The sequence below is a fragment of the Anolis sagrei genome, chromosome 5 (assembly GCF_037176765.1).
Source record: "Anolis sagrei isolate rAnoSag1 chromosome 5, rAnoSag1.mat, whole genome shotgun sequence".
NCBI classification, from domain to species: Eukaryota; Metazoa; Chordata; class Lepidosauria; order Squamata; family Dactyloidae; genus Anolis; species Anolis sagrei.
This window is the reverse complement of record NC_090025.1, coordinates 117953149-117979213: the sequence shown is the minus strand read 5'-3', so window position 1 is coordinate 117979213 and position 26065 is coordinate 117953149. Positions and strand designations below refer to the sequence as shown.

At 40.9% G+C, this 26065-nt stretch overlaps 1 protein-coding gene across 2 annotated transcripts in view; it reads left to right on the top strand.

The window, feature by feature from the left end:
- The window catches only part of ARAP2 (ArfGAP with RhoGAP domain, ankyrin repeat and PH domain 2), a 155803-nt gene that overhangs the window by 7233 nt on the left and 122505 nt on the right, over positions 1 to 26065 (top strand). For both annotated transcript variants that reach the window (XM_067469010.1, XM_067469009.1), the window contains exon 2: positions 17613 to 18671. In XM_067469010.1, the coding sequence (XP_067325111.1) occupies positions 17782 to 18671 (890 nt within the window). In that variant the 5' untranslated portion in view covers positions 17613 to 17781. The remainder of the gene's footprint in view (positions 1 to 17612; positions 18672 to 26065) is intronic.

Here is a 26065-nt window from a genome sequence, read left to right as displayed (position 1 = left end):
CCCTCTTAAAGGCTACAAGATGTCATGCCCCTGTGCATGTCTGGAAGTGACGAGAAAGCCTTCTGATCTTCTGTCATTGCAGGGTTCTTAGCGTGCTGTTACTTGCGAAATGCTGCCCACTGTTCATCTTGCGGGAACTGATCATTCTTGTGGGTTATTTGTCATGGGAGGATATCTTTTCCTTATCAAAGGCCCTCTGTTTTTAAAGCTTTGCGTACAAGGATTGCAGCTATGAAGGGGGAGGGAAATGAACCATCTTTGGGGCTACTATTTTCTTCAAGAATAAGCAGAAGAAGCTGCTGCTTGACTTTCTGTTGTAGCAAGTCACATTTACAGTAAGTGGGACAGAAAATATGACTTCACCCTCCAGATTCCTGGGATTTCTAGCTTGGTGAATCACAGAGCTCCCTGGTAGAGAATCCTAAATTTATTTTTTTTAAACCCTACAAATCCTATCATCCTATAGGACAGTCCCATAATTAGTCAACATGGAAGGCTATAATAAGTTGGGTGTACATATCAATGTGATGATGGGATAATTCATTAATGCTGTAGTCAGTACAGCAGATTTAATAAAGCTTTCTAGTCTGCTTAAAAGCCCCATATCAGTGGTTCTCAACCTGTGGGTCCCCAAATGTTTTGGCCTTCAACTCCCAGAAATCACAACAGCTGGTAAACCGGCTGGGATTTCTGGGAGTTGTAGGCCAAAACACCTGGGGACACACAGGTTGAGAACCACTGTTCTATATGGTTTGAATCAAAGTCACCTACAGTTTGCCTTCTCCTGTATAATCCGCCCTGTGAGGTCCCCTGGGGAACAGTTGCTCCAGTCAACAAGGACTAGTTTGGCAACTATCACCCAGAGGACCTTTTCCTCCAGCTGCCCCAGATTGTGGAATGACCTGCTGGAAGAGATTCAGTAGCTGAATATGCTGACTGAATTTAAAAGAGCATTAAAGACTAGTTTCTACTACTGTGTCTACCTAGAAAATTTTGGGATTTTTTAAATTATGATTTTTAGGCTATGGACTGATTGTTTTAAAATGCATTGGCTTATGTGTTTTTAACTAGTTTATGCTTTTTGAGCTGATGTTAATATGTTCTATTTTAATCTGTTGTTGTTCTCTACCTTAGTTCATAGGGAGATGTGGATAAGAAATGTGGTGTTAGAACCACAGAAACATATCAATTTCTGGATTGCTGTGTGTTTTCTGGGCTGTATGGCCATGGTCCAGAAGCATTCTTTCCTGCCGTTTCATCCACATGTATGGTAGGAATCCTCAGAGGTTGTGAGGTCTGTTGGAAATTAGGCAAGTGAGGTTTATATATCTGTGGAACGTCCAGGGGCAAGTGTGAATGTTGGAAGTTTGAGGCAAGTGTGAATGTTGCAATCTCTTTGAAAGAACAAAAAACCCCCACTTGCCTAGTTTCCAACAGACCTCACAACCTTTGAGGATGCCTGCCATAGATTTGAGCAAAATGTCAGGAAATAATTCTTCTGGAACATGGCCATACAAAACAACCCAGTGATTCCAGCCATGAAAGCCTTCAACCACACTACTCATGTAGTACTTCTGATTTCTCAGAGTACAAATGGCCATAGTGGTTGGGGATTATAATAATAATATAAATAATAAACTTTATTTATACCCCGCCAACATCTCCCCAACGGGGACTCAGGGCAGCTTACATGAGGCCAAGCACAACACATTACAATAAAATAAAATAAAACCAAGGCAATAAAATTCATAAAACATGAGAATAAACAATATACAATACAGTAAAAGTCAACCACAATCCTAGTGACAATAAGCAGGCCACATGTACAGAGTAAAATACTAAAAACTCAGGGTGAGATAAGAATGGAGCGGATTATTTGTAAGGGAGAACACATTAAAAAAGGCGGGGGGGGGGGTTAGAAACAGCATGGGAAAGTGTACTGTAGGAATAAATGTTGACGATTATCAGCAATGTCTAGTTGTGCGGTTACTCTTCTAAGGCGCAGAGGAAGACCCAGGTTTTGAGGTCCTTCTTAAAGGTATCTAAGGAGGGGGCTTGCCTTATCTCATCGGGCAATGAGTTCCAATGTTGGGGGGCCACAGCGGAGAAGGCTCTCTCCCTTGTTCCCAGAAGATGAGCCTGTAAAAGTGGCAGGGGCGAAAGGAGATCCTCCCCCCGAGGATTGAAGAGATCAGGCCGGTTCATGGAAGGAGATAGGGTCACGAAGGTAGGCCGTATCTCCAGTGGAGCTCCTTAAACTGGAGGGTTGACCGCTCTCTGTAATTCGCCCAGGGTTATTAATCTGGCTGCCGAGCATTGGACAAGTTGTAGTTTATGGAGGTTTGTGTTCAAAAAGTAATTTTGTAAAACTCTGGAAAGCATTGGTTAACTTAAAATAAAGTTTCTGTCTGCAATCATTCTGAAATCTAACCACACTACATATGAGCACTATGACTCTCCTTCAGCTGTCATGGCTATGCTCTCTGGAATCTTTTCTTTGTAGTTTGTTGAGGCAATATAGCTCTATGGGTGTGAATTATAAGGATCTCTCTTTACATTGCAACTCCCAGAATTTCCTAGGATACAGCCAGGACACTTAAAGTTGAATTATAACATTATAATTGCGTAGTGTGAAACAATATATCAGAGTATATGTGCAAGGGGCTGCCAACCAAACATGTGCTAAAATGTAACAGTTGATGATTGTATTGCTTTTGGTTAGGAAAACCTATTTTCAGATGGTTAAGTTTCTTCCGTTGCTAAGGATCTTTTAGTCCGTGAGGTTTGGTCCCTTTTTCAAAGAAGGCATCAGTTTATTTATTTATTGTGTCAGAAGCAAATTGAGAATGGAGTTATAATGCATACAAAAACCACAAAGTTAAAGACTTGGCATTGTACTAAATTTCCTTTGACCAGAAGTTGGCCACTTTGAGTTCCTCTGGTGTGGCTGCAAGAAGGTCCTCCATGGTGCATGTGGCAGGGCTCAGACTGCATTATAGTAAGTGGTCTGTGGTTTGCTTTTCCCCACACTCGCATGTCATGCACTCCACATTGTAGCCCCATTTCTTAAGGTTAGCTCTGTATCTCATGGTGCCAGAGCACAACCTGTTCAGCACCTTCCAGGTCATCCACTCTTCTGTGTGCCCAGGAGGGAGTTTTCCATCCCCAATCAGCCACTGATTGAGGTTCTGGGTTTTAGCCTGCCACTTTTGGACTCTCACTTGCTGAGGTGTTCCTGTGAATATCTCTGTAGATCTTAGGAAGCTATTTCTTGATTTAAGGCATTGGCTTGCTGGTTGCAGTATAATTTCTTCAGTGGTGTAAGGTGTAGACATCCTGTGATAATGTGGCATGTCTCATTGAGAGCCACATCTTCAGTTATCAATGTGGAATAGGCACAGAGAGGAGTTTGTTTTGGTAGCTTTGAAAGATCTTTAAATGCAGGTTGCATTTGTGTAGCATGAGCCACCTCTCTTATACTTCTTTTATAGCTCATTTACACTTTTTAAAAGACAGTTGTATGGGCCATTCCCTTTCTGTTCTATTTAGATGATATGTTCTATACACTGGGCCCTTGGTGTCTGCTGTGGTTTGGATCCTAGACCTCCGTGGATACCAACTTCTATAGATGCTCAAGCCTCATTGTATACAGCAGCATAGTGAAATGCTGTTCCTTATACAAAATGTCAAAATGAAGTTTTCTTTGTTTTTTTAGAAAAATATATTTTCAAGCTATGCATGATTGAATCCACAGATGCATAATTCATGGTCCACTGGATATGCTAAAACATTAGCCATCTTATCATTATGAGGCCGTGTGAGTTCAGTGACTTGATATACATATATTGCAAACCCACTAAATCCTCTAGGATAGGGATCATGTCGCAGTTGCAGATGGTGCTGCCATCAACATTGGCCAGCATGACCATTGTTGATGGATGAGAGGACCTTTACTCATCCTGCCATTCTATTTATGGATACCTATTTATATGCGGCTTCATTAGAAACCCCATGACTGATATTGTGTAGCTAGTATGCAACATGAATTTGTTTGACTTGCTAATCAAATGTATTCATTTTATGACTCCATAAAATCTGCAATAGAAAGCAGCAAGTAAGATACCAGTTTATCAAGCTTGGAAACTGAGAAGCATACTTAATGTTAGTGTAGTAGTTGCTTTCTCACTAGGGAGGGGCAGAGATGAAAAGCATGGGGAGCCATGGTTACTGCTCAAATAACTCTGATAATCAGAAGTGACACATCCAGTTGAGCTTTAGGCAAATACATTTTGTACGCAACACTCTAAATGTTGTCTAGGGAATGAAAGAGTCGTCAGTTACATGGGTGTGATTGTGTGAAATTGAGTTCCATCAGCTGGGTTGAGAAAGCTATTTCTCCATTGCAGTAGTGCTAGGAATTCTCAAGTCGGAGGTGTGGAGAAACAGCTTTTTAAAATCATCTTAATATGTTTTTTTTTACTTTCACACAAGCCTTTCCCTCCTGACTTGTTCTGGCACTTACATGGACCTGAGGCCCTTTCACACTATACAATTAGAGCACAATGGTTGCATTTTAATTGTCATGGCTGCACCCTGTAGACTCCTGGGATTTGCAGTTTGTTGAGGTATGAGAGCTTTCTAGAAAACAATTCTAAGTACCGTCCCTAAACTGCCAATACCAGGATTCCATAGGATGTTTCTTTTGACAGGTTTGATTAAAGAGCTGGGTATGTTTAGCATGCAGAAGAGAGGCTGAGAGGAAACATGATGGCCATGTATAAATATGTGAGGGGAAGTCATATGGAGGAGGGAGCAGGCTTGTTTTCTGCTGCCCTGGAGACTAGGACGTGGAACAATGGCTTCAAACTACAGGAAAAGAGTTTCCACCAGAACATTAGGAAGAACTTCCAGACCTGTGAGAGCTGTTCCCCAGTGGAACTCTCTGTCCCGGAATGTGGTTTTTATTGAAAAAATTTTCTCTAGGACCTCTGCTGCAATTCTAAGGCCAATGACCAGCAGAAGTTGACCATAGAGTCATGCTGGTGGACCTAGAATCTCTTTGGGAGAACAAAAATATATTTTTATATGGGGTTTTCTCTTTCATAGGGGTTTTGTGCCACCAAACCCAGTTATCTGTAATTTTGTAACACGAAAGGGCCCCATGATGTATCTGCTTTCAAGTCACCTGATGATTTGTTGCAACACTGTCAATTTCATAGAGTTTTGTTAGGCAGAGGTGCTTTGCCATTGCCTTTCTCTGAAATAAAACCTGACTTAGAATCATAGGCCCCTTAGACGCAGCTGAATAAAATCCCACATTTTCTGCTTTGAACTGGAATATATGGCAGTGTGGACTCAGATAATCCAGTTCAAAGCAGATATTGTGGGATTTTCTGCCTTTATATTCTGGGTTATGTGGCTGTGTGGAAGGACCCTCAGAGTTGGAAGAGACCTCGCGGGCCATCCAGTCCAACCCCCTGCCAAGAAGCAGGAAAGTCGCATTCAAAGCACCCCCATCAGATGGCCAGCCAGGCTCTGTTTAAAAGCTTTTAAAGAAGGAGCCTCCACTACATTCCGGGGGAGAGAGTTCCACTGCTGAATAGCTCTCACAGATAGGAAGTTTTTCTCAATATTCAGGTGGAATCTCCTCTCCGTGTCCTAGTCTCAAGGGCAGCAGAAATCAAGCTTGCTCCCTCCTCCCTATGACTTCCCTTCACATATTTACACATGGCCCTCATCATGTCTCTTCTCAGCCTTCTCTTCTGCAGGTTAAAAATGCCCAACTCTTTAAGCCGCTCCTCATAGGGCTTGTTCTCCAGACCCTTGATCATTTTAGTCACCCTCCTCTGAACACATCCCAGCTTGTCAACATCTTCCTTAAATTGTGGTGCCCAGAATTGGACACAGTATTCCAGATGTGGTCTGACCAAGGCAAAATAGATGGGTAGCATGACTTCCCTGGATCTAGACACAAGACTCCTATTGATGTAGCCCAAGATCCCATTGGCTTTTTTAGCTGCTGTATGACATGGTTGGCTCATGTTTAACTTGTTGTCCATGATGACTCAGATATTCTTTTCACACATACTGCTGTCAAGCCAGGCATCTCCCATTCTGTATCTTTGCATTTAATTTTTTTCTGCCTAAGAGGAGTATTTTGCGCTTGTCCTTGTTTTGTTTGTTTTGGCCCATCTCTTTAATCTGTTAAGATTGTTTTGAATTCTGCAGTATTAGCTATTCCTCCCAATTTAGTATTGCCTGCAAATTTGATGATCACACTTTCTAACCCTTCATTCAAGTCATTAATAAAGATTTTGAACAGCACTGGGCCTAGGACGGAACCCTGCGGCACTCCACTCATCACTACTTTCTAGAATGAAGAGGATTTTGGATGGATTTCTACCATTTTCTCTTTCTTGTGTGCTTATAGGAGGCATTGCTACATTTTCATGTCTGTTGTTGTGGTTTATTTATTTATTTACAGCATTACTAGCCTGCTTTTCTCAGCCCTAAGGTGACGCAAGTTGGGTTACAGATTGGCAACAATTCAATGCCACACATTCATAAAAGATACAATTAAAACATTCAACATTGCCCTATAAAAACCATATAAAACCCATTAAAAACATACAATCACCAGAGTCATCCTGGGTAATGTTGGAGTGGCTTTTGGCCACAATTAAAAATAGTCAATCATCTGGAGATTGTATGAAGATTATACTGAAGTTGCTCCTCAACAATGCCTTGGCCTTCTACCTTTTTGGTTCATGGGGTATCACACACCCCTGCCAAATTAGATCTGTGGTAGGCGATATACATCAGTGGTTCTCAAACTTCCACAACTCCTTAATACAGTTCCTCAGGTTGTGGTGACTCCCAACCATAAAATTATTTTCGTTGCTACTTCATAATGGCAATCTTGCTACTACTTGGAATCATAATGTAAATATCTGATATGCAGGATGAATTTTCATTCACTGGACCAAATTTGGCACAAATACCCAATACACACAAATTTGAATACTGGTAGGGTTGGGGGGGGGGGATTGGTTTTTTCATTTGGGAGTTGTTGTTGCTGGGATTTACAGTTCACCTACAATAAAAAATGATCACACAGTTCTTGTGGGTTTTTTCGGGCTATATGGCCATGTTCTAGAGGCATTTCTCCTGGCGTTTCGCCTGCATCTATGGCAAGCATCCTCAGAGGTGAAGTCAGACCTCACCTCTGAGGATGCTTGCCATAGATGCAGGCGAAACGTCAGGAGAAATGCCTCTAGAACATGGCCATATAGCCCGAAAAAACCCACAAGAACTGAGTGATTCCAGCCATGAAAGCCTTCGACAATACAAAAAATGATCATTTTGAATTCCACCAACAATGGAATTGAACCAAACTTGGCACACAGAACTCCCATGACCAGCAGAAAATACGGGAAGGGTTTGGTGGGCATTGACCTTGAGTTTGGGAGTTGTGATTCACCTACATCCAGAGAGCACTGTGAAGTCAAACAATGATGGATCTGAACCAAACTTGGCATGAATACGCAATGTGCCCAAATGTGAACACTGGTGGAGTTTGGGAAAAATAGATCTTGATATTTTGGTGTTGTAGTTGCTGGGATTTATAGTTCACCTACAATCAAAGAGCCCCATGAAACCCCATCAACGTGTGGCCAAACTTCCCACACAGTGTGTGGCCAAACTTCCCACACAGAATCCCCATGACCAACAGAAAATATTGTGTTTTCTGATAGTCATTGGCGACCTCTCTGACACCCCCTTGCGACCTCCCCCAGGGGTCCTGACCCCCAGGTTGAGAAACACTGATACACATGAACAAGTCTGCTCAAGCTATTTCCCATAGTTATCTTGGGTGCCAGAGTGGTGTAGTGGACAGACTAGCAGTCTTGGGGTGCATCTACATTGTAGAATCCATGGAGTTTGATGCTAGTTTTAGTTACCACAGCTCAATGCTCTGACATCCTGGGATTTGTAATTTAGTGAGGTACCAGTACCCTTTGACATAGAATCATAGAATCGGAAGAGACCTCATGGGCCATCCAGTCCAACCCCCTGCCAAGAAGCAGGAATGTTGCATTCAAATCACCCCTGACAGATGGCCATTCAGCCTCTGTTTAAAAGGTGTAGACATCCTGTGATAATGCGGCATGTCTCATTAAGAGCCACATCCTCAGTTATCAATGTGGAATAGGCACAGAGAGGTGTTTGTTTTGGTAGCTTTGAAAGATATTTAAATGCAAGTTGCATTTGTGTAGCATGAGCCAGAAGAAGGAGCCAGAAGACTGAAAACCTTGTGAAACAACAAATCCTAGGATTTCATAGCATTGGGCCATGGCAGGTTAAATGGCGTTGAACTGCATTGATTCTACACTCAAGGACTGCAGAAAAATCTGTGTACAAATTCACATTTGGCCATAACTTTACTTACAGAATAGCTGTCAAGATAAAGTTTTTGGGGTACATATGATGTCCCGCTTTGTGTTTCTTGTGATGTGAATACAATACATAAACCAAAGCAGATTCTTTGGTGGCTGTGTCTCTGCAAGGAATAGTAACAGTATCACTTTAAACCAGCAGTACCATTTCTGTTTCTGAACAAGCTTTATAACAAAACTGAGAAGTATGCTCCTGAATATATTCAAAAGTAAATAGAAAAGAAACAGTGTATTGTATTTTGGTGGCTTTTAAAAATATCTCTTGATAACCAGAAATAGAGATGCTTCTGAGAACTCAGAGAATAGTGTATTATAAACACAATCTGGGACAGACTATATAAAACCAGCAGCCACACAAGGCCTAATAAACCAGGAGGCTGTGAAGTCATGAGTTCTGTGGAAGCTTTAAGTGCCTATCACAATTAGAAATATGTGAGGGACTGTGAAGATATGGATTTAGCAAGACCACGGTCTTCCATGTTGCTGTCCCTTGTCTCCCACCTTTCACCCATTGACAGACAAACTTTGCAACCCTGATATCACATGTCCATGAGTATAGTTGCCATATGTGTCATGACTTTAATTTTAGTGATGAAAGTTAGTGATGAAAGTTCATATTGTTTGAAAACATTTTCCTTCTTGAGCAACTACATTACACTATGAAATTGCCCTCTGCTATTCTTCCATCAATCTTGGCAATCCCTGCTGGCTAAAGAAGGATTGGCAGTGATGTTTTAAATGTTCTTTTTTTTTACTTCTTGCAATTTTCACTTCTCTTCCTGTACATTCCTTTGTCTGCTTTTGTCATTTGATTTTCCATCTCCAGTTCTTCTCACTTTGCCAACTCCTGCTCTTTTTCTAGGCATAATAATTGCTAATTTTGCCTTTTGTGCTGGGCTCTTCTATTTGCAGTGATTTGACTTGATTTTGTGTTGAAGGTCATTCTAGTTTCTAATGCAATTTATCAGTGGGAGCTGATACCTTTCATTTTCAGTGGGCACTGAAATAATTCTGAGTTCTAATCTCAATCAGAGCTTCCCAAACGTTTTGGTTCATTGTACCTTTAGGGTATCAGCAAGCTTTTCATGATGCCCCTGCCAAGAAAAAATGTAAAAGTTCTATTAATGTTTCAAATGTGGGCACATCCATATTTCAGAGCTATAACCGTGTTCTTCTACTCTTAAATGATATTGCTTCATACTATAGAATCCAGGACCTTGTTGATTGGAATGCTCTGGCTGATGATTCTAAATGCTGTTTCTTAAACTGCAAATCCCAGAATTCTATAGGACTGAACAGTGGCAACTAAAATGAAAACATGGACTATTGTTATATAATGTTAATGGATCCGTGTCTTCCCATTGTGAAACAATGTTTCTTTTCCTATCTGCTTGTTTAGCATTCCTACTGAGTTCTACATATATTGAAACAGTAGGGAGAATAAACATGGGTGAGAGAAACATGTAGGGTACTTTTGGGGAATTCTCAGAATGAAAACAAAAAGGTACAATATCTCTAGCTATTAATAGAATAAAAGCGGACATATATATGTATGTGGCAGTGTATGTTTGTGGCAGCTTTCCTGTTTGCTCCTACTCACAGAGAACACTGAGACCCCCTCCAGTGATGGACCTGGACCAAACTTGGGACACAGGCCCTCTCATGATCCACTTTCCATTCTGTTGAGGTTTGGGAGAGGATGAAACACAGACAATAGGATTTTCAGTACCTTCACCCTCTTCCAGTGATTACTGTTAGCCCCATCAGCCATGGATATGGGCCAAACTTGGGACACAGACCCTCCCCTCCATGACTCACTTTACATCCTGCTGAGGTTTGGGGGAGGATAGACCACAGATGATGGGGTTTGCAGTACTTTCACCCACATCCAGAGACTACTGCAAGCCCCATCAACTATGGATATCCCTCAAACTTGGTATGCAGACCACCACCCCCTGGTGACACAGTTTAGATCCTGGTGAAGTTTGGGGGAGGATGTACCACATACAATGGGATTTGCATTATGTTCACCCACATCCAGAGACTGCTGCAAACCCCATCAGTCATGGATGTGGACCAAACTTGGGACACAGAACCTCCCCCCCCCCCGGCCCGCCAAGACCCACTTTACATCCTGTTGAGGTTTCGGGAATGATGGACCCTGGAAAGTGGGATTTGTGGTAACTCCATCCACATCCAGAGACTGCTGCAAACCCCATCAGTCATGGATGTGGACCAAACTTGGGACACAGAACCTCCCCCCCCCCCCCCGGCCCGCCAAGACCCACTTTACATCCTGTTGAGGTTTCGGGAATGATGGACCCTGGACAGTGGGATTTGTGGTAACTCCATCCACATCCAGAGACTGCTGCTGACTCCATTAGCCGTGGATCTTCACCAATTTCCAATGGGTCCATTCAGAGCATCCAAAATAACCTGGGTATCATTGGGTATCCAAGCTAGCAGTTTATAAAGATAGCTCTTTCCCCCTTCAGTGGGCTAATAAAGCCTGAGGACTTTGATTGCAAGATATCTTATCTAGATTAGCTATTTTCCTGGGGGATGGATTTATGGGATGCTATTTCAGGTGACAGTGAGAGAGTGAATCCCTTTTCCTGAATCATCCTACAGAAAGAAGGTACTGCCTTCTCATTCCTCATATTTTATTGGATAAATGGGGTCATGCAGAGAATGAGACACACTTGGCAGTTGCCCCTAACCTGCTACCTAATAAAGGTGATCAGTATCCCATGGTGCCCCTTTGAGATCCTGTTGTGCTCCAGGGTGCTTCTTAAGTTTGGGAACAGCTGGTCTAAACTTTAAAGGAGCTGTCCAAGACAATGGGCCTGTTTGGGGTGTAGGGTTTAGTACCATGGATAGCTCCTTTAATGTCAATTTACTCAAAACTAAAGTGGATTTTCCTCCCTGTTGACATGGAAGCCACCAGAGCAGTCTTTCATCTTCTGAGGCCATCTGCTGATATCGTGGTGCCACATAGGAAGGTTAGTATTGTGTGATGTCCAAGAACATCTTAGGAGTAGGAGTGGAACATAGCGTTAGAAAACATAATGTCAACAAGGAAAGAAGACAAACTAAAACAATGCTTTTTTAAAAAAATGAGTAGCAGAATTAGTCTCTTGTAGCATTACAAAAGGAAGAGGGGATAAAAAAAATGTTGCAATGTGTTGTTGAAAGCTTTCATGGCTGGAATCACTGGGATGCTGTGAGTTTTCTGGGCTGTATGGCCATGTTCCAGAAGCATTCTTTCCTGACATTTTGCCAAATGTGGGCAAAACGTCAGGAAAGAATGTCTGGTATATATACACACAGAAGCTAAAATAAAAATAAGTTGATTCAGCATTATTTTTTTCCTACCCCCCTTCATGAATACATGATGACAGTAAGCAGGAAAACTACAAATGCAATTTTTTTTATTTTAATAGAGTTGGAGAACTCCTTTAAAGTTCAGGCTAAACCTCAGATAAGATCAATCTCTAAACCACCTTTGTTACTAGCATTTATTTTAAAATCAGTGATGAGAGAGTTTGTGTAATAGTAACAGAGTTTGTGTAATACTAAAAGTCTGTGTGGGCTGTAAATGGAAAGTTTGAATACTCTATTTGCCATATCCGTCCTGAGCTAAAGTATTCTTTCTTAAGGTCCAGCCACATTACCTAATTATAGCACTATTATATCTCTTTCACTGCCATGGCTAATCCTTTGAAATTCTAAGATTGGCCGTTTAGAAAGGACATTTAGAATTCTCAGTCATTAATGGCAAACCAAGGATGCATCTGTCCTGTAGAATTAATGCAGTGTGACACTATTTTAACTGCAGTGGCTCAATCATATGAAATCATATGCCAAGGAGTGCTAGATTTTTTTTTCCATGTCAGGAGCGACTTGAAAAACAGCAAGTCACTTCTGGTATGAGAGAATTGGCCATCTGCAAGGATGTTGCCCAGGGGAACGCCCAGATGTTTATGATGTTTTACCATGCTTGTGGGAGGCTTCTCTCATGTCCCCACATGGGGAGCTGGAGCTGACAGGTGGAGCTCATCTGTGCTGTCCCTGGATTTGAACCTCCAACCTGTTGGTCTTCAGTCCTGCCAGTACAAGGGTTTCACCCATTGCACCACCGGGGGCCAAACTACAAACCCCATAATTTTGTGGGATGGAACCAGGGCAGATAAAATGAAATAACAATGTGATATTTCTGCAGTGTGAATGGACCTCAGGTTTCTTCTGCATGATAGGAGATAAAATATGTAACTCTGCAGTGAGGATTGTAATTATACTATGCAGAATACTTGAAAAAGCTCTAAACAAAACGCCTCCTCCTTGTCTTTCAAGAAATGTCCCCCTACGGTTCTATTGAAGTCTGAATAGTATAGTGCAGTGGTTTCCAACCTTTTTTTTTGGGGGGGGGGGGGCAGGGATGACTTGACCAGAGACCACTTTAACCAAGGACCACTCTCCAACATTAGTACCAAAAGGGTTACTAATCAGTTTTTGGTCAACTTTGAATTCGGTCTGGTTATTTGGGGTGCTGATTCAGAAAAATTACATTGGATAGACCACATCAGCTTTAGTTTCTGATACAGAGCATATCAGTAACAGGTTATGTATCAGGCCGTTGTGAGTTTTCCAGGCTGTATGGCTATGTTCCAGAAGCATTCTCTCCTGACATTTCTCCTACATCTATGGCAGGCATCCTCAGAGGTTGTGAGGTCTGTTGGAAACTAGGCAAGTGTGATTCAAATATCCGTGATATGTCCAGGGTGGGAGAAACAACTCTTGTCTCCTTGAGGCAAGTGTGAATGTTGCAGTTGGCCAGTTTGATTAGCATTTAATTGCCTTGTAGCTTCAAATCTTGGCTGGTTGCTTCCTAGGAGATCCTTTTTTGGGAGGTGTTAGCTGACCCTGATTGATTATTGTCTTGAATTCCCCTGTTTTTTGAGTGTTGCTCTTTATTTACTGTCATGCTTTTAGAGTTTTTTTCAATACTGGTAGCCAGATTTTGTTCATTTTCATGGTTTCCTTCTTTTTGTTGAAATTGTCCACATGCTTGTGGATTTCAGTGGCTTCTCTGTGTAGTCTGAAATGGTAGTTGTTAGGGTGGTCCAGCATTTCTGTGATTTCAAATAATATGCTGGGTCCAGATTGGTTCATCAGATGCTGTGCAATGCCTGGTTAAGTTAGTCTTCAGTGCCTTACAACTCTGACTCTGTTGAACTCTGAATAGTATAGTACAATGGTTCCCAACCTTTTATTTTGAGCAGGGTCCATTTGAGCAGGGATCACACTCCAACAATACTACCAACAGGGTTACAAATCAGTTTTTCGTCAACTTTAGATTTGGTTTTGTTATTCAGAGTGCCAATTCAGAAAATTACATTGGATAGACCACATCAGCTCTAGTTTCTGATACAGAATATATGTCATCCAGTAGTTACCATCTGCTTGCTCACAGAAAACCATATTTAATAAGCCTCGGCACTATAAGAAGGTTTTGTGAGACCAGTTGTTCTCATTGCAATGGTGTAGTAATGGATCATATTTTAGTTCTTGCAGACCTCTGATGGTCCACGGACCACAGTTTGGGAACCACTGCTATAGTGTGTCAGACTCAGTTACTCTACTCACCCTCTTAGAAATAACAATAAAAAACCTTCAGACCTTTTCCATCAGCTCCTTCCCTCTGTCCTCTGAAGGATGATTAGAGAACAGAAGAGCACTTATTTGTGATCAGGGGAGTTGCTACATACAGTGGAGGTTGGCAGAAAAAAAATGAAACCCAACAATATTGTATAATTTTTAAAATAGAATACAATACAGGAAGCAAACTATCTGATGAAATCAACTTTATTTCTTTACAATATTGTTAGGAAAATGGTATTAGATACGTTATTGCTTTTGTTGCAACTGAATCGCCTTGCTAGAAGCAAGCAAGCAACCGAGTGGTTTCCACTGCTTGTGGTAACACAGTATTCTGTAGATCTTTTAGCTCTGATGTTAAACAACTGATTTCTGTTTGGCTGTGATCTGGGCACAAATGGAGCCTTGTGCACAAAGAATGGAGAGCCTTCCATTGGCAAAAAGGAGAGTTACAGAGTCGCAGTATTTGAATTGCAAATCTCTGCTACATGGGAATAAAGAAGTTAGACTTTGTTATTCCCTACTTTCCTTTCACAGATAAATAAATACTTTCCTGTTCCAACAGGCATTTCAAGAGTGACTGTGTAAACACACCTCACTTAGACTGAATTGTGCAAATTGTAGACTGAATTGGGCAAATTGTCTTTGTGGGTCTGTGTGTATGCATGCATCTATGTATGTTTTAATCTGGCTTTGATTTTTTGATTGCTTAATCTCATGTTAACTTTGGCATCCTGTGACTTTTTAACAATGTGTTTTTTAATTTATGAATCGCTTTAAGTCCTGTGTGAGGAAAAAGGCAAGATAGTAAGAACAACAGTAACAGGTTGAGTATCGGTTTGCTGTGAGTTTTCCGGGTTATATGGCCATATTCCAGAAGCATTCTTTCCTGACGTTTCACTGACATATATGGCAGGCATCCTCAGAAGTTGTGAGGTCTGTTGGAAACTAGGCAAGTGGGGTTTATATATCTGTGGAATGTCTGGGGTGGGAGAAAGAACTCATGTCTCCTTGAGGCAAGTGTGAATGTTGCAGTTGGCTAGCTTGATTAGCATTTAATGGCCTTGTACCTTCAAAGCATGGCTAGTTGCTACCTGGAGGATCCTTTGTTGGGAGGTATTAGCTGTCCCTGATTAATTCTTGTCTGGAATTACCCAGTTTTTTGAGTATTGCTCTTTATTTACTGTCCTGTTTTTAGAGGGTTTTTTTTTTTTCAATATTGGTAGCCAGATTTTGTTCATATTCATGGTTTCCTCCTTTCTGTTGCAATTTTCCACATGCTTGTGGATTTCATTGGCTTCTCTTTGTAGTCTGTCATGGTGGTAGTTAGAGTGGTCCAGCATTTCTGTGTTCTCAAATAATATGCTATGTCCAGGTTGGTTCATCAGGTGCTCTGCTATGGCTGACTTCTCTGGTTGAAGTAGTTTGCAGTGCCTTGATTCGTGTTTGGCCAATGCTGCGTTTGGTGGTCCCTATGTAGACTTGTCCACAGCTGCTTGGTATATGGTAGACTCCTGCACAGGTGAGATGATCCCTCTTGTCCTTTGCTGAATGTAGCATTTGTTGGATTTTCTTAGTAAGTCTGTAGATAGTTCGTAGGTTGTCTTTCTTTATTAGCTTCCTTATGTCGTCAGTGGTTCCCTTTATGTTGAGTATCCCTTATCCAAAATGTTTGGGATCAAAACTGTTGTATTTTAGGTTTTGGATTTTTTTTGTTTTGTTTTGGAATCCCTGCATTTGCATATATGTACATAATAAGATATCTTGGAGAAGGTACCCAAATCTAAACATGAAATTCATTTATGTTTCATATATAGTTTATGAACATAGTTTGAAGGTAATGTATACAGTGTATGTAATGATTTTTTATATGAAACCAAATTTATGTACGTTGCCTCATTACAAATCAAAGATATTGATGTCTTGCCCACCCATGTGGACAACTTAAGATTTGGAGTATTTTGGATTTTGGAATTCTGGATAAGGGATGCCTAACCGGTGGCACAGTGGGTTAAAGCACTGAGCTGCTGAGCTTGTTGATCGAAAGGTCTCAGGTTCTATTCCGGGGAGCGGCATGAGCTTCCGCTGTCAGCCCTAGCTTCTGCCAACCTAGCAGTTCGAAAACATGCAAATGTGAGTAGATCAATAGGTACCGCTCCGGCGGGAAGGTAACGGCACTCCATGCAGTCATGTCGGCCACATGACCTTGGAGGTGTCTACGGACAACGCTGGCTCTTCGGCTTAGAAATGGAGATGAGCACCACACCCCAGAGTCAGATATGACTGGACTTAATGTCAGGGGACTACCTTTACCTTTACCTTAACCTTTAATAGAAAAACCAGGAGTCTTTGGACAACGTATCATTCTTCTTTCAGGAATTGAAGATGATGGCTTTTGGAGGAATAATGTCATTTGGTCCATACAGTTTTCTGAATTGTGCATGGAGAACAATTTGTTGCTTGTAGCTGGGCAAAGCACAGTGCAAACGATCAGAGGAATTTTCATGCATTCCTGCATAGTAGTAGAAGTAATAATTGGTTATGAAACCTGGCCATTGGTTTGTTGGTTCTTGCTGATCTTTCTAAGCATGCAAAAAAAAAAAAAAGCACTTAGCAATTCTTCTGCTTGATGAAAATACATATTCCGGTCTTGATCTTTTAAATAAAGAAATATATGAGTCTAGACTACATCAGTACATTTTACCAGTGGGTTCAGATTTTATGTTCATATGTAACATTTGTCTGGAAGTTTTTTAAAAGTTATTTTGGGCTCCTATAGTAAAATCTGTTAATGTTAGAAGACATAATAATGTAAGATTGCACATATTCTGCATTATCAAAGAATAAAGATTTTTAGCTGATCTGCCATTGTGGCCAGAGACAACAAAAATAAAGAGTAGCAGGATTAGTGGTGTGGAGTGGTGCACTGCTGTCACATACACATATGACAATTCCTATCACTGCTGCAGCCCTTCTACCTCCATGGTCTGGGTGAGAAGCTTTCTCAACAATTAATCTGCCTCTGAGAGCAGTCTGCTTTCAAGCAGCCAAATATTTACGTAATGGTCTAGACTGGCTCCTGAAGGACTGGGTGTTGCATCTTTAAAAAGTAACTTTTCCAAGCACTGGGACCAAGAGAGATAACTCCATTACATTCTGTAAAATTCGATTTGTCATGCTGTTTAGATAAATAAATGGTGACAAAAGAAATGATTAATTGCAAGCTTGTGTTTTCCTTTTTTATTGTCATGTGTGCAGGCCTTGGGAATTAATAGTCAGGGAGGGAAAGTAATGTGTATGAGAAATCCAATTATATCATCTTCCAACACAAGATAAGAGGCCAATTGTTTAATTACCCTGAGATAATTATCACCTTTGCAAAAAAAGCATTAGGTGTGCTTCAAAATGTTGTTCTTTATTTGTAGGAATAAAAATGCTGTTCTTAGCATTTTTCTAATACATTTCTAATGAATATACTCTTCTACTTTCCTACTGCAGGATCTGAATGTATATCAGGCTTCTAAGTCAGTTGCTGCTTGTTAGAAGACACTTCTTCATTCTACACACAGGACTTCAAGAAGAGTTTTGCCTTGATTCTGAATATGTGTGTACAATATTGTGCTTCTCTTGAGCTCTGAAAAGAAAAGCGAGGAATGAAGTTTCCAGTATGTCCTACATGGGCATTCATGGAGATGTAAAAGATTTCTTGGTCAGCATTAATTTAGGACAGTATTATCCAAACTTCCAAAACTTTGGTTATGACCATTTGCAAGACTGTACACAGATAAATGACTGTGTACTTCAACAGATTGGAATAACTCCTACGGGGCACCGAAGAAGAATACTCAAGCAATTGGATTTTGTGTTTTCAGAAATGCCAGCCAAATGTGCATCTGCTGAAAGCCAGAAAATGGAAAGTGCAAAAGACTTAGGAAATGACATTTCTCCATTATTTTGCCACAATTCCAATAAAAACGTTCCAGGCAAACAAGAGGATGAAACAGCTTTCCAAATATCCAATGAATCTGCCATTATGGCTTGTGACAAACATTGCTTATATAAGGAAAATAAAGAACTTGCTGACGATGAGTCATTGGAAGTCAAAGGCGACATGTTGGCAGGTTTCAGCTCTTTTAACACCTCCTCTCAGAACTTGGGTGGCTTAACAGAAGTCACTACTGATTCAGAAAATGCACTGAAAAATGTGATGTCTCAAAAGGGAATTTCTGTGAATAGTCCTCTTGAAAAGAGGTGGGCAGATGCTGTTAGCATTGAACAACACAATGTTCCCAAGGAAATATCGTCTCCTGCATCTTCACCTGGAATAAAATCTCATGATGAGGATCACCCTGTGCTTTCGGCATCAAGAAGTTTGACTAATGCTCCACTGAGCAATCATTTCTTTGAGTTTCAAGGTGAAATGGTTGAAAATGATTTGTATAGTGCTTGTAGCCAAAGCTCTACACAAGCAGCTTCAAGGCCAACAAGGTCATTCATGCTTAGGCACCGCCCTGTTCCAGAAATACCCGACTCTTCCACTACTGAAGCTTCAACAAGGTAAACATTAAGTACTAATAGATGCAAAGCATGATATAGTATTTCTTTTAAGTTTTCAGTGCACATCATGTGTTAGCATTTCAGCAATCCTTCCAATCCTGTAGGGTTTATCAATATTATTTTTATTTGCTCGCAAACCAACAAAATTATGAGTCAACATAAGAATGTGGGTTAAACTATGGGCGACTTTTATGAAAGGTCATAGATCAGTCTGTATGTGAACTGGCAACCAATTTAAGGGCATGAGCTTGGTGTGTATATGAACCGAGGCAGTGGCCATCCAAGACCTATTCCTCATCTATCAAGGGCGAGACACCATGGTCCGTGGCTACAACTAACTGCTGATTCCAGGGCAACCACTCAGGGAAACAGATGGATAATTCCATCCTTATTCCATAGGAGATTAAGACCGGAACTCTCCCCGGTTAAGGCCATTACTGTTCACCCGCATCTCGGTTGTGTTAACCACAGATGAAGGTTCCCATTCATGGCCTACACCAAAAAGGGGTGTTTTAGGTGCACACTGAGATGTAACCTATCCCTGTTTTTCCACATTATAGCTTATTTAAAGCCCAGTCACCCAATTAGCACTGGACTAAACAGTGTAGGGTAGGCAAAAAAAACCAAAAAAAACAACAACCTAGAACATGGGGGGGGGGGGAGAGAGAGAGAGAAACTCCCACCCTGCCTCATTTGCAGATCAAGGCTGGAAAGGAGAGCAGAGCAGGGAAAGCATAGCTATGTTGGCCTTTGTAGGGACTACAAAGGAAGGGAGCAAAGGGCCTTCCTCCCCCTCATTTTGATGGGGGGGGGGCAATATTTATAACACTTTCAATCAACATAGCATTGTATATTACCATTGATAATATTATCATGCAGGTGGACAGATTTCTAGGTACATAATCCATGAATTGCTAAGTGAAAGCAGAAGTTCAAATAATAATTCCTGTCATCTCCAACACAGTTACTGGCACAATAATTCATTTGGACATCATGTGCTCTGAAACCACCATCTCAATACCACAAGGAATTAAATATACAAAAATGTGTTAATATAAATGGTTCCACATATTGAGCATTCTGTATGTAGTAAAATCTGGGATTATAATAATAACCTGAAAGGGAAGTAAAATGTTTTCATTTGATGCCAAATAGAAAGCAGTGTGAGGGTTAGATTACCTTCTTTCAAGAGTGAATTGCATAATCAAAGTATCATTGCTGAGAATCCCCTTTCACTCATAGCAACTCTACAGAAGCCATATTAAGGAGTTGTTTGGAGGAGGACCTTTGTGAGTAGTTAAGTACATAGATGGAGTTTTAGCAAAGTAAACGCCTGTACAAATGCTAGATTCACCGCTGCTGTAAATTCTGTTTTTGTGGTCGACTCTTCCATATGATTCTCTTGCTATATCAGTGACCACTTCACCTAAACTGGCAGCCTTGTGAAACTATTTGGGGTCTCTTTTCCTTGATTACTCCAGCACTTTTATGGCTTAATAGGTAGCTGCCTGTCTGCTACAAGGCACAATTCAAAGTGCTGGCTTTAGCCTATAAAGCCCTAATTGGTTCTGGCCCAGTCTGCCTGTCTGAACATATCTACCCTTACGAACCAGCTCAGAGATTAAGATCCTGCTCTTAGTCCCACCTGCCTCACAAGTATGGTAGGTGGGAACGAGAGACAGGGCCTTCTCAGTGGTGGCCCCTCGGTTGTGGAACTCCCTCCCTAGCAACATCAGATCAGCCCCCCCCCCCTACTAGCCTTTGGAAGAGAGTCAAAACCTGGCTCTAGGAATAGACTTTAAAAAAATAGGGCCATACATTATGTCAAGTATAGAATTATGTGCAATTTGACCTTAGAATGGCCTTAGACCTTGAACTCTGGCTGGCATGTTTTTAACTTTGAGTGTATTTTAACCATGTCTAATGTTGTAATTTTAAACTATTTTTAGGTGAATTTGTTGTCTTGAGGCACTGTGTATGTGCCATTGTAAGCAGCTTTGAACCCCCCTGCTGGCAGGCCCGTAGCCAGGATTTTGTTGGGGGGGGGGGCTGAGTTTGTTTCGGGGAGGGGGGGCTGAGTCTGAGTGAAAGAGGGTCTGCCCTAGCAAACCTTTTGTATTGTTACCCCAAATACCCCCATGCATATGGGATATATTGAGCATGGTGATCAGATCATGATATGAATAAACATAACAGTTTAAATAACGTACCAGTAAGGCCTTTTCGCGGACCACCATGAGAATTTCGGGGGGGGGGTGAAGCCCCCCAAGCCCCCCCCCCAGCTACATGTCTGCCTGCTGGGATAGAGAAAGGCAGGGTATAAATATGGCAAATAAATAAATAAATAGGACCTGGATCTCCAAAGCCCCAACTGAATATTCAGACTTTGATCCTTCAGTTCTGGGAGCTGAAATTCAGGACTTTAGGAAGACCAAAGTTTGGAAACCACTGCTCTAGCCACTATATCACCTAGACTTACACAGGAAGGCTTAGTATGCAATTTATCCACTTAAAATGGCTTCCATAATGTTCAAAGAGGATAACAGGGAAACTCCAGCTCAACAATAGCTTGCTGTTCGTTTTAAATATTCACAAACCAGCATGCCTAAAGAAAGAACTTGTTTTTTGTAAGAAACAAGCTGGTAGTATTGAAAACAAGAGAGTCTTTTGAGTTCCCTTGCTTTCAATAACAATTAGTTCAGTGAACTTCCTCATGACTTGACATGATTTCTTGTGTGATTTTCTACCTCCTTTGGTGGCAGCCAGAAGGAGAACTCTACTGGGAATAGCATGATGAAATCCACATGGTGGTAAATTAAGGACATGAGATGGATTTGAAGGAGAAACTTAGTACTGATTTTGGGCTATCCTTTCATTCAACAGCCCTGTGTTCTTTGCAAACTATGGTTCCATCCTAAATTAGCTTTGTGTGAATGACAATCATAATCTCTCTTAATGTTTTATTCATTTATTTCATGTAGGGCAGAAGAACTGCATTTTCTCCCTACAGGGAAACTGCTGATTTTGAAGGCATGGTGTTTATTGTTAATGTTGTGTGCACCTCACACAACATTAACAAGGTGTTGGGCATCCCCTACCTTCCTCCTTTTCCTTCATGCCTATTTTAAAATATCTATATGTTCTTCTTCTTTCATGTAGTTGGGAACCAGATACTTTTAGAGATCATCCTCTGTATTTGAAAATGCCCTCTAGCTTGTTAAGAGCAGAACACATGACTTCAGAAATGTAAAAGAACTTTCCTTTAGAAGTGAAATGGTATAGTGTGGTTAGCAGTGTAGCTGTGAACTCATAGACATTTGTCTATGACATTTTGTCACGTGTTATTTAAAGTGACTGGCACAACCTGGGGATCACAACCAGATACAGTGAAGACATCTGCCCTTGTGCTATGCTACTCTGCTGCTGAGTATGCATGCCCAGCGTGGAATACATCTCACCACGCTAAAAGAGTGGATGTGGCTCTTAATGAGACATGCCGCATTATCACGGGGTGTCTGCGTCCTACACCACTGGAGAAATTACACTGTTTAGCCGGTATTGCACCACTTGATATCCGCCGGGGAGTAGCAACCAATAGTGAAAGGACCAAGGCAGTAACATCTCCGGCCCACCCCCTGTTCGGGTATCAGCCAATGCCTTAAATCAAGAAATAGTTTTCTAAGATCTACAGAGACACTCGCTGAAACACCTCAGCAAGGGAGAGTCCAAAAGTGGCAGCCTCAAACCCAGAACCTCAATCAATGGCTGATACCAAATGAGGGACTCCCTCCTGGGCACACAGAAAACTGGGCAACTTGGAAGGCGCTGAACAGACTGCTCTCTGGCACCACGAGATGCAGAGCCAACTTTAAGAAATGGGGCTTACAAAGTGGAATCCATGACATGTGAGTGTGGAGAAGAGCAAACCACAGACCACCTATTACAATGGAGTCTGTCCCCTGCCACATGCACAATGGAGGACCTTCTTGCAGCAACACCAGAGGCATTCTAAGTGGCCAGCTACTGATCAAAGGACATTTAATAGAATACCAAGTCTGCACACTTTGTGTTTTGTTTGTTTGTTTGTTTTTAATGCAGTACAACTGTTTTGGTTCGCTCCTGACATGATAAATAAATAAATTTAAAGTACTAAAAGTCATTCTTCATTTATGTATATATAGATATAAACATAGATATTGATAGTGATATACTGGTATCTCTGGCATACAAAATAACTATCTTGAACATATAGCTCTTGCTTTCTCCAAACCCTTTACTTTTAACCAGACTTCCTTAATCTTTCACCCTGTGGATGTTTGCACTACAGTTTTCATAATCCATAGTTAACATGGCTGCTGGGCACTCAACTTGAAGTCACCCTTTGGGTTTCAAACAATTGAAATAGAGCTTTTGAATTTGTTTTGCTATTCTAAAATCAACACCTTCTGGTTTTTACCTTTCAGTAAGGTGGGTGTAAGTTTTTCAAACAAGGGGGTCAGTGAAATAGAACAAGCTTATCTAAACTCACAGTGATGTTGCATTTGGCATTTAGAGTCCTTAAGTGTTATGGAAGAGGAGAAAAGAGATTCTTGTCTTCCATACCCAGATGCCAATCTAATACCATACCAAGCTTGGACAGATAAAACTAGCTGTATTAAGCAAAACTATTGTGGAGTTCATTTGGGAGCTCATTTAAAATTTGATGAATAGTTGGAATGTAAGGTTATGAAACTGAGCCAATACTAGCAAATTGTTGTTGATGTTTTTATTTTATTTTATAAGAGCATTCTTTCACATTTTCCCCCCTCAAGTCATTTCTTGCTTTTAAAGAAGGAGCCTGTAGGGAGCTGTAATGGAATGTTTTCAAATGAGCGAATTGATAGCATGCTCTAACGATTTAAAAAGATTGTCACATTGTGTTAGGTTATTGTACAGAAGATGAATACTATGACACTATCTCAGAAGTGCCTTGTGTCTTAACAAGATTGAATGAAAATGATGTTATTCTGAAATTTTAATAAAAGCAACAAGCCACAGTTTGCTGTTATGAGAAGCCTAAATGATTGAGACAACATCAAAATGACATTTTGCCTATGTGAAGAAATGAATTTTGCAGTGGTTGGAGCAATCACATTTTTTTTAAGCGGGTAGAGTTGTTGATGTAGCATTAGAGACCTTATCAGGAATACAGAAAGGTTTAATCCACAGTTGAAACACTTCTGCACTATAAGATAGCTTTACATAGGCTGTGTGCATGTGGTGATTTCACAGAGGAAGTGGAAAATCAAACTTCCAGTCCTTATAATTTTGTTACTAGTGAAACAAAGCTCAAAAACATCAAATTATATTTGCACAAGCAGTACTCTTCCTACTGCCATTTCTCAGCTCTCTGCCTTGTCAGGCTTATTTATTAGGGTTGTGCAATTTGGCTGAACTGCCATCCGTTTTTGGTTTCTGATTTTCGGCAGACCCGCAGATTCATTTTTACGAGCCTCCCGAAAAAGGCCAGCATCCAAAAACTGTTTTTGGGGTTGCAGCCAAAAAATATGTGAAAATCTGGCCCATTGATGGCAATGGTGGTGGTGGTGGTGGTGGGGCTCTCCAGGGTCTCCTTGTCATTTTTATAGCTATTGGGATAAAATGGCTACACTTGGAGGACACATCTGTCACTGTTAGCCCCTCCCCTCAAGTTTCATAAGAGTTGGGTTATCCCCTGATTTTCAGGAAATTCTTAACTTTCTAGAAATAAAATCTTAAAAATACCCAAAAAGTTATTCCCGCTAGCCCCACCCTGTAACTTTGCCAGGAGGAGCAGCAGGACATCATCCCTTCCTTCCGAATGCCAAACTGTCAAAGATGCCGAATTCCACATCACACACCTCACTATTATACTTTCTTTACTAATAAAAAAACAACAGCAACTTCTTCCAAAGCTTTTGCATGTCTTGTTCTAATAACATACTGGAAAAGGTCAGCCAGCACCCACAATTAAACAAGTAGCACGTCCCCTTTTTTAGGGGAGAAAAAATATAAGGAGAGGAGAGAAGAAGCTGAAGAGAGTGAGTCAAGGCTCAGAGCCACCCCAATGTTTTTAAAGAAAAGCACATCCACCCACCCAAGAGATGCTCTTTCTTCCAATTCCTCAAATGTGCACCCACTCTCCTGCACTTTCCAATTCCCAGTACTGCTAAATAAAGAATCAAGGAAATAAAGGAAAATCAAATAATAAAATTAGATTAAATGCTAGAAGCCAAGAGAAAAACTAAAGCTGCAAGCAGCAACTGGACTGAAACAGCTTTCTCTAGAGCCAGGACACAACTGAGAAATAGAGGTTCTCACCTCGTTTATATAGACCTAGCTTGCTTAAGACACATCATTTGTTTAAAAAATTCTGAGTGGCTCAACAGGCAGGGCTCACAGGAAAACCCCTTGTGAGCACATGGTAGCCTCTCTGCTCTTCATGTGTTCCTGAACAGAAAACAAAAGTAGCCACAATTGGTAGTTGTGAAAAATAGATGGTGGTGGAGCCCTTGCCATTACAGGCATCCAAATAAGCCGAATCAGCCAAATGGTCCACAGTGTTGACCAGTAATGTATGCTTAAATTGGATAAGGAAGCAGCGTGAAAAATATTTTTAAAAGATAATGTTTAATCTCTTAGAGCAGTGGTTCTCAACTTGTGGGTCTTCAGATGTTTTGGCCTTCAGCTCCCAGATATCCTAACAGTTGGTAAACTGGCTGGGATTTCTGGGAGTTGTAGGCCAAAACGTCTGGAGAACCACATATTGAAAACCACTGTCTTAGAGGGTCTCCCAGCTAACAATAAAATGTTGAAGAATTGCTTCAAAACCTACGTATGGAATCTGCAAGAAAATGTTGAATCAGTGGAGTGTAGTATTCCTCTTCAAGGAGCCAGCTAGCTGTTTTTTCCTATCATATTTCATCCCCTCTCCATATGTTTGTTTCTCTCTGCTCCTATAGAGAACACTATACTCCACTCTTTCTCCATCTCGGTACTTTCCCCTCTTTTTACTTCCTTTAAACTTTAAATCTCACATCATTAATGTAATATGGGCCAACATTCTATATAGACATGCACACAATTAAAACTACCAGAATATTTATCACACACAAATAATAAATTTCTGAAAAAGCAGCAAAAGGAGGCTACCATCAAATGAATGCCTTCTTAAGGTTTCCTGAGCCATTGGAAGGTAAAAGAAATTAACAATGTTAGGCTCACTTAAGCATATGATCCACGGGGCTGAAACTATTTTGAAAATAGCATTTATTCCTTTGAATAGCATCTTAAATTAAACCCAGAACAGATTTACTACATCCCTTACAAGGAAACCACCAGCCTCTACAGGGAGCAGTATTTTTCAAGATTACTTG